This window comes from Lepisma saccharinum, chromosome 17 (assembly GCF_977018435.1).
Source record: "Lepisma saccharinum chromosome 17, izLepSacc3.1, whole genome shotgun sequence".
Taxonomy (NCBI): Eukaryota; Metazoa; Arthropoda; class Insecta; order Zygentoma; family Lepismatidae; genus Lepisma; species Lepisma saccharinum.
This window is the reverse complement of record NC_139245.1, coordinates 34,356,660-34,366,215: the sequence shown is the minus strand read 5'-3', so window position 1 is coordinate 34,366,215 and position 9,556 is coordinate 34,356,660. Positions and strand designations below refer to the sequence as shown.

At 40.7% G+C, this 9,556-nt stretch overlaps 1 protein-coding gene across 1 annotated transcript in view; it reads right to left on the bottom strand.

Annotated features, from left to right (window-relative positions):
- Window positions 1-1,013: 1,013 nt before the first annotated feature.
- LOC146001368 (pickpocket protein 28-like) overlaps window positions 1,014-9,556 on the bottom strand; it is a 28,197-nt gene continuing 19,654 nt past the window's right edge. Inside the window, exons 7-10 of the mRNA XM_083138682.1 lie at window positions 5,994-6,264; window positions 4,839-4,898; window positions 1,619-1,799; window positions 1,014-1,017 (exon numbers count right to left, since the gene is read on the bottom strand). Coding sequence (XP_082994808.1) covers window positions 1,014-1,017; window positions 1,619-1,799; window positions 4,839-4,898; window positions 5,994-6,264 — 516 coding nt within the window. The remainder of the gene's footprint in view (window positions 1,018-1,618; window positions 1,800-4,838; window positions 4,899-5,993; window positions 6,265-9,556) is intronic.

The following is a 9,556-nucleotide window of genomic DNA, read 5'->3' as shown; positions in this document are numbered from 1 at the left end:
CCCATTTTACACAATAGGCTAACTATTTTCACAGAAATTCGTAAAAAACTTCGAAGAAATAGCATTTTTTACTCGCCCAGAAAATATATAAGTAAGAAGAAACTAAAGTGCTTTCCACCACGTCATGAAGGCGTATAGAGGGTGTGGAGTTAGGGCCCCACACTTTCTTAATCACGGCTAAAGATGGGGGTGATGTGATTAGTACCACGTCCCTGGTCGTCTTTATCTCCCAGGTACACACTTTATATGACGCTGGATGCGCGCCGGAGATGATTGAACAGGTGGAAAAAATTCCGGTTCTCCCCCGCCGGGATCGAACCAGGGTCTTTCGAATGGTAGTCAGACGAAATATATACTTATTTAAATTTATGGTTTATAGTATAGTGGTAAAATTGTATCCATTGTTTTATTTTGCAAACAATATATATTTTCTACAATTATTATCGTCATTGCGAGTGTTTTTTCTGTTCTTACTGACAAAATTATCAGACCAAACCTATTTGTATTGTTTAAATAAAAGTATAAATAACAATAAAAACTCTTACTTAGAAAATCTATCAGACCAAACATTTCATTCCTTTGATGAGGTATGATCTGGTGATCCATAAACATGACTGTTAGGGTCCCGTAGTTTAAACTGCAATGGAAAATTAAAAATTATTAGCTTTCTTTTTAGCTCATAATTACAGGGTATTCCAAAAGTCTCCATACATAAGGAAATACGCAATTGATGTTTCTTTTGCTGCAGGTGAACCAGTGAAATGACATTGACTCGTGAAAACCACATCGAGATGATCCATGGTTGAATCAGGTAGCAGCAGGCACGTGGTACAGGAGTTCAACAGAAGATATGGTACTTTCGCCAAGTTATGTCTCTGGTACTCATTGATGAATTATTATATTCTCAGGGCCATGTCTCCTGTTGAACTCCTTTGCCACATGCCTACTGCTACATGATCCAGCCAGGAGGATTATCTATTTCGGTTTTCACGTGTCAATGGCATTTCACTTATTCACCTGCAACAAAAGAAACATCAATTGCGTATTTCCTTGTGTATGGAGTTTTTGGGACACCCTGTAGACGAAATAGGAGTTTACATCAGAACTTGGGTAACGTCGTCATCTTGAAATCAACGGGTCTCTCGTATGCTGGCTAACATTACACACCAAACGTAATAGATATATATATAATCATAAAGCTTTCGTCATAAATATCTGTTACCGATTCTCCATCATGGCAGTTTTAATATATATATATATATATATATATAGGTATAATACTTTTGGGTTTACCATATTTGTTGTGGTCTTGTGTTCGACAGTTCTGAAGCAGAATTCATATTCGTCATTTGCAAATCTTGTAACTAGTTCTTACCTAAAAGTTAGATGCGATAGGGTTCCGGGTTCAATATCAGGTTAAGGCACTTTGCATAATGGTTCGGCTCCGACTGTGATCTGTAGGTCTAGTCCCGATTAGCCTATCTGTGCATAAAGTGGAGTTAACAATTACATTATAAGATGTAATTATTATAATTGTGATTTGTTGTCTTACGTCAAGAATTTATTACAAAGCATTTTTGTTTTTGCATTTCCACTTTCCTTACACAACAGAACTTACCCTTCCTTGTTCCAACCCACACTATTGTCAAAATGGTACAGTCGCTCTACTTTAAAATCCGACATGGACACAATGGCTGTGTACTTTAGGTTAGTGCAGGATGGCAAACAATCACAAAACATGTGGTTAGTCACGGCTCCTGATTTCAATTCTTCACTGGCTGATTTCTCCCGAAATTCACCTGAAAATAATACTCAACATTATGTACGCAAAGTTAATAAAGATTTACATGACCATTCCATGAAAGTAATTAATGGAAATATGGAATTATGGTAGTAAAATAAATTAACAACATGAATATGTTAATTTAAAATAAAACTTTTTGTAATACATAAAGAAAGGCATGTGTGCGTATATATATATATATATATATATATATATATATATATATATATATGTATGTATGTATGTATATATATGGACAATTGCTAGGGGGTGTGTAAGGGGTACCTTCCACGTAGGCGCCCAAAAGTCAACCTCACTTCCACGTAGTGCACCCTGGACTAAAGACTAACGAGGCTCTGGCGACTGGCACTATGGCCAGTATAATTTTGTGTGTGTTGTTCTGTTTTTTGTCCTTGCGTGTGCTGAGTGCCTGTTTACGGCCTTAGCTTTTAACAGAAGTCAGAACATTTTAAGCTTTTTAGTTATGCAACGCTAGAGTTGTTATTTGTAATGATAAGGGGCTGGCCCCCGTATAATGTGACGGGAGCAAAATAGCCTAAGTGCTGTCGCTCCCAAAATTTTAAATTCAAATTCAAATTCAAATTGCTAGGGAATAAACGCGTATTGGGATGTAATGTTCGTTGGCATTGGCCCAGATACACCACATCACCATGTAGAAGTTCAGATATGATGTCAACTTTATTGACACGATATGGCTAGATAAAATCCACATGATGGAAAGAAACAGAACAAGAATGAAGAGAGGGAGGGGTGCCTTCAGAGCATGAAGAAATGATAACACGAAGGAGTAACGATGCTATGAATGCCAACATATCTGGTCCAATCAATAAGGTGTATGACCACCTCGGACTGCAATGCACGATATGCATCTCTGGGGAATACTCTCCACGAGGCTGTTCAGGAGTTCCGTTGGTATAATATCCCATGCTTCTGTTACTGCAGTTTTCAGTTCCTGGATAATCAGGGGTGGTGGTTTCCTCTGCGCAACACATCTTCTGAGTGTGTTGAGGCATGTCCTATGTGATTTAGGTCCAGCGAATATGCAGGCTTTGCCATTTGCTCAATGCCCTCCCTCTCCAGTATCTCCGCAACGTAAACAATGCTGTAAGAATGTGGGTTGTCGTCCGTGAAAGAAACGCAGGACCTATTGCACCATAGAAAAGACTAACATATCCCTCAACAATCTCGGTACCATATCGGTCTCTTGTTACCGGGCCTGCTGCGAAGATATGGAGTGGTGTTCTTGCATTATGCATGATACACACCCAGACCATGACACCCTGACCACCGTAGCTGTCACATTTACGGATGTTTTGTGGATGGTAATGAGTTCCCTGCTTTCTCCACACCAGCTGGTGTACAGAATCGCTCATCACACTGAACCGGGAGTCATCACATAAAATCATCTTGGATCACTCTCTTTGACCATACTCTCGATGTTCCATACACCACTGTAATCTGGCACAGCGGTGGGTGGGAGATAATGGAACACGCTTCACTGGCTTCCGAGCATATAAGGCGACACATTATTCAGTCGCCGTGAAATGGTTTTAGAGGAAAGGTGGGTGCTTGAAGCGGTTGCAAGATCCACAGCAATCTGGGCAGGAGTTGCGGTTCGATTCTTTCTTGCCAATTGCTCTACGTACCGGTCCTCTAGGTTCTTAGACCTCCACCATGCACACGCACGGCTGTTGCTCTGGTTACAGTGACTTTCTTCAGTCAGGATATCACACTTTTGGACACTCCCATGCCAGAGACGTGGCGTGCATGTAGCCGGTGTTACCGCAGGTAACAGCAAAATGTAAAGAACTAAAATGTTGTTTCAATAAAATGACAAAATTGTTGAATACGTTAATGAACACCGTTTCCGTCGAGTAGATATTGCCTAGGACATTTTTTCTGCAGCCGACAGAAGCGAAGAGGGAGGCCATTCCGCTACCCTGAAGAGGCAACAAGGGAGAAGATGGCGCCAATGCAAGAAAGAGCGGGGAAGGACTTTGGGCATAGTGTGCTATTGGGTTATTCATATGCCTGTTAAGGAGCCCTGTTGCTGTTCATACCTACCGGATCAGCCAGTGTTTGTCACATCGGATTGGCAGAAAAGAGCTAAATCTCGCCTAAAATAGGAATACCATTTCTGTGAAGCAACTAGAGGTAGACTGCAAAGCCAAGGGGGTCGAACTACAACTAAGACCAGTTAGGTAATAGACGAAAATATAGTTCCTTGGTGTGATTTCTGATTTGGACAAACCTTGCTCCAAATTACTAAGTTGGCAACAAAAGTAGATACGTACAGGTGGGCTTCCCTTCCACAAAGGAGCGGAGGTCTGTCGTCTGCACAGTGCTCACCACACAAACGTCAAACTGACGCAAGGAAACAGCGACAGATAAAGAATTGACAAGGGTCTGCCACTATTCATTGGATTTTCGTGGTAGTTCTTTCTAGGAGTGTTTGTGACTAAATCACTGTACTGCTTGCTAAAACAAGAACGAAATGAACAAATATCTAGGTCGAAGACATGTTTTCTTCACCCGGGGGCGGGGGTGATAACGTCTAGCAGATATAATTGTCGTACTGATAGCCGGTAACACTTTTGAAAAAGTCACGCCACGCCACTGCTCCCATTACACGCGCAGCTTTGGTGAAACATTGACTCAAGCCTAAAAACTGCCCTTCCACGATCATAATCACTCAGATGAAAGCTTTCGGCCATGTTTCTACAGCAGCTTCACTTTACATGACAGTATTTATCTGTAATGCTTAACACAACTCTTTTGCTCGTTAACGCATTCAGCCATCTCCCTCTGCTCGTGTCAGCAGACTGGTTTTGACTGGGTTTCCCAGTAACATGTGCTCCGATGGCACTGTTGTTTCTTCCACATGTACAAACTTCTCCCTACTGTCCTCTACTAGTAGCGTTATGCAACTATACAGCTGCTACGCAGAAATGTCTGCAGAACTCCTGCTGTTCCCTAGCAATTTTCCAGCAGTGTGTATATATATATATATATATATATATATATTCCTACTTACGATTGGCCATCTTAGCACAAACCATTTTCTGAGGTCCACAAATGGGTGTTGTTTCATTCCCTACAATTAAGATAGATATTTTCTGTCAGTATTTCTTATGTCCAGCAAATTAATGGCATTTTATTTTACAACAAAGTACATATATAAGATGATTATTATTAACAGCAAAACAACTCCTCACGGATTTGATACACAATGGAGGAATATTGTCGTTTGGATTCCACTTCAAATTGTAGGTCTAGTCCCAATTAGCATATCAGTGTGCACAAAGTGGACTTGAACACACACCCAAACAATCATATTTGTCTAGCATTGAGTGATGTGATAATGAATTTGATTCGACAAAGAACCGTAAAACAAAAAAAAAAAATTGAACATAAATTGTATAAGAAAAATGAAAACAACTATGTATATACACAAATTTGGAAATTATATTTTGTGTCATTAACTCATTATGATCGCACAGGTTCTCTGTTGTCTCAAATTCCATCTAAAATACCGAAAAATACACCTCTTTCAAGTTTCTAATATAGCTATGTCTTCCCTTGGAAAGAAAATTATTATATTTGTTACGGCTAATCTATATATGTTTTCTCTCCGTTCACACTGGCACCTTCCGATAAAATACGAAATCGTTATCAAATTTTTCTTTGGTCGTGTACGAGTATATTTCAAGACATTCCGAGATTTCAAATCAAATCGTTGTTCAGAACTTTTCAATAGCACCGTCTAGTTCGCTGCACTTTTCGGCTCTAGTTCATTACAAAAAGCAACATTGAGCCGTCTACTTCGTCGATTTGGTGCCATGTAGTGTATTTGGTGTCTTCACCGTTTGCACTACGTTCTTAAGCGGTGTACGGTGTGGTGTTTGGTCAAGTGGTACGTCCTAACAAATGAAACGTACGCTGAAAGTAGCATACATGCCATTTGTTCAATCTACACCGCTATTCTTTCGTACAGCGCTACTTGGTTGAACGTAATTTCCTGATACTGGGATGCACGTGCATTACACCTCGTGTCAAAAAGTGTAGCGAACTAGATGGGTCTAATTGTCGATTTTGTTGGATAGTGAATGCTCTGTTTCAACGACAATTCAATGTCGCTTTAACGCAGACATTAACCATACAATCTCTTCAATTGAATTATCAAACTTACGAGGCATGTAGAAGATAACGCAGTTGCACTTGTGCAGTGTGTAATTCGTTATGCATTCCGTTTCGCAGTTTCCTTGGGTGTAGTACTTGAAGTAACCCAGCGCCCTCTCCCAGCTGTAGTAACAGATCCGCGAGGAAGGCGATTTCTTCCCCAGTTGCTCTGATGTCAGCATGAGCTGAGGATTCACCACCACGGACAATTGCATGTCCAGAGGCATGAGGAATCCCTTCTGTGAAACTAGCGGAAATTCTACTGGGTTGTGCAAGAGTACCTGGAATAAAAGATCCAAAACTAATTGTATGCATAAAATAATATAATTACCAAATTAATGTAAGATGGGAACACTTACGTAATAGACGTTTACTTATAGCTATCATTCCGATAACAAAAATATATAATACGATCCCCATTGCAAAAAAAGACTTGACCATAACAAACTAAATTTATAAGTACTTATGATAGAGAGGAACTATTGTTAAAATAATGGATTAATTATGCAATTTGAATTTATAGCTTTTTAATCTATTATATTAATATTTGGTGAAAATGTATGTGTTGCGTACATTGTACAGTGGGATCCATGAGTATTATCGTGCAAATTGTTCATCACCATGTTCGTGCACTTTATTTGACCCGATAAGAGCTTCAACAATTAAAAGAAAACTCAAAACAAGATGTTGATAACTTCTGCACCAGCATACATAAAAATCAATCGCTTAAAAACACATAGGATGTAAGGAAAAAGTTAATGAAAATAGTCATGGACAATTTGCACGGTAATACTTATGTATCCCACTGTACGAGGATTAAAATTTACTTGGAAAGTCTTTGTTTCATTAAGATAAAAGTGATTGTCATTCATCCAATCGGCCAACCTTTTCATTGTTTCATCGATTGTAACCTGGAGGTTATGCATATTGCAACCATGTAATAAAATATTTGTGTCATCTGCATATTGAATATTTAATTTTCAAACAACTCGAGCCATTTTACAGTGAAAAATGCCTTGTCTGGTTGCCGTCTAAGTCGACCAGGGCTGCAAAAAAGTACACGTTTGGAAACCGTTTGAGAAAAACTTTTACAGTTAAGTAGTAAACTTGTTTTGTGTAGCAATATACTGTGTATGTACGTATAATTCTGTGAATGTGTGAAGGTGTATGTGTTTTGTATGAGAGAGAGAGAGAGAGAGAGAGAGCGAGAAGAGAAGATATATATATATGTTGGGAGGCTTACTTGGCATATACTTTTTGAAGGAACATCGTCCACGAAAAGGAAGAAGTTGTTCATCTACAGTCACACTCTCGTTCGGTATGACTCGTTTTCGACACATCTGAATAAACATGTCACATGCATGGCGAAAAGCAGCCAATTTATCAGATTGTAGGCGAGTTTCTCTTGTCCTTCTATCATCAAAGCGAATCATTCTACGTATATCTTCAAATCTGTTAACAGACAGAGCTTTGTACAATGGATTTGAAAGTTTATCAAGGAATATTTCCCTTGTCTCGACGTCCCAGTTTTTCTCAATGCCTGATAGTAATAAAATTGCCAGGTTTTTCCCTTTGTGTGAAGCGATGCGTCTCCTTCAAGATTTGTGCAATATAATATTTCATCACATATTTCTTCCGTAATAAAATACTCCCATCCGTCCTTTGGCGTGGTAGTTATAGTTCCTGGTGCAGGTCCAGGGGTATTGTGAAGCACATTGTGTTGACGAGTTTGTGCAATAGGTTTAGTAACAGAAGTTCACATTGTACCATCTCTTCCGGTCAAAATAGTTGAAGCAGCAGCTTCTGAATCCGAAGAAAATGTTTCATTCTCACCACTGTCTAATTCACTTTCAGCTGAACTCGATGTTTCGGAGCACATGTCCTGGGCGTTTTCGAAGCATCCTTCTGCATCATTGTCTTGAATACTTTCTTCAAAGGATAAAACTCCCTCTTCAGCAAGCCACTCAGAGACAAATTCACTAAAATTACCATCTTCTGGATTCACAGAACGCTCATTCTACCTTTTTCTAGAACCCATTGTCACTTGAAGAATCTCCAAATCACACTCATAGGATGCAACACTCAACACTAACACTAACCTGCCATGATTCGTTTCTCCTATGCATCATTGATATTACATAAAATAACTTACTTTTCAGCAAGAAAGGTGACAGGTTGTAAATAATATTGGTGATGCACAGCAAAGGGCTACCGGGAGAAACATGACAAATAGTATGTATTTCTTCTTCTTACAGTAATGCGGCCAAATAGAAGTATATCGCTTTATATGAGGGCAGTCAAATGAAAACCGAACACTCACCATAAAACGCATTCCTTGCAAAAGTTGGCAACACTGTTGTTACGTATCGATACTGCCATCTGTAGGGTAGTAGAAATGCATAGTGAAAACGCACAGGTCCACACAGCAGTTGCTTCGTCATTGCTCAGGAGGTGAGCGTAGTGAAAAGTGAGTTCGTCGAGCATTATAAATGGAGGCAAGCAAAGAAGAGCAGAGAGGTGTGGTTCGTTTCTTGGTGGCTGAGGGTGCTGGAACACGCGAAATTCATCGTCGCATGTCTGCAGTGTATGGCGAACACTGCACGTCCCTGACAAGTGTGCACGAGTGACAGAAGAGATTCCGCGAAGGACGCACATCACTGCAAGACGATCCGCGCCCGGGATAGACCCATCGAGCCATTACGCCTGATGTGATTGCGAGGATCGATGGTCTGATCCGGGAAGACCGACGAATCACAGAGGAAGAAATTCGCGTTCAGGTTGGCATTAGTCATGGCTCTGTGCATGCCATTATCAAAGATCACCTGCAGTTCCGAAAAAATTGCGCGCAGTGGGTTCCGCATCAACTGACGGAGGGACAAAAGATTGACAGAATGACTGCATGTCTGAGTCATTTGCAGCGGTACCACGTTATTGCCACGTATCGTCACGGGACGAAACGTGGTGCCACCATTTTGAGTCCGAGAGCAAACGGCAAAGCCAACAATGGAAACATGTCGATTCTCCCCCGCCAAAGAAATCCAAAGCTGTCCATACGAGTTCCGGTAAGGTCATGGTGAGCTTCTGCAAGGGCCCTCTGCTTGTCGACTTCCTAGAGCGTGGAGCCACAATCAATGCGCAGCGCTATGCAGACACGTTGCAGAAACTGCGACGCGCCATAAAGTCAAAACGCCCTGGAATGCTGTCGGACGGAATCATCCTTTTGCATGATAATGCCCGTCCCCATACTACCAATCTGGGAGGGATAAGCTTCAGACATTTGGCTGGGAAACGCTTGAACATCCTCCGTACAACCCCGATCTTTCCCCTTGTGTCTTCCACATTTTTTGTGACCTGAAGAAAGACATTCGTGGACGTCGGTTTCATTCGGAAGGAAGTGCAACAGTGGGTGAGGTTGTGGATCCGTCAGCGACCTACCCCTTTCTACAAAGACTGGAATTGATCGTCTCGTCTCCCAGTGGGATAAATGTATTAACACTTGTGGCAATTACTTTTGAATAAAACAAACTCCATTGTCACTTTGTAGCGGGTTTTCGGTTTTCATTTGACTGCCCC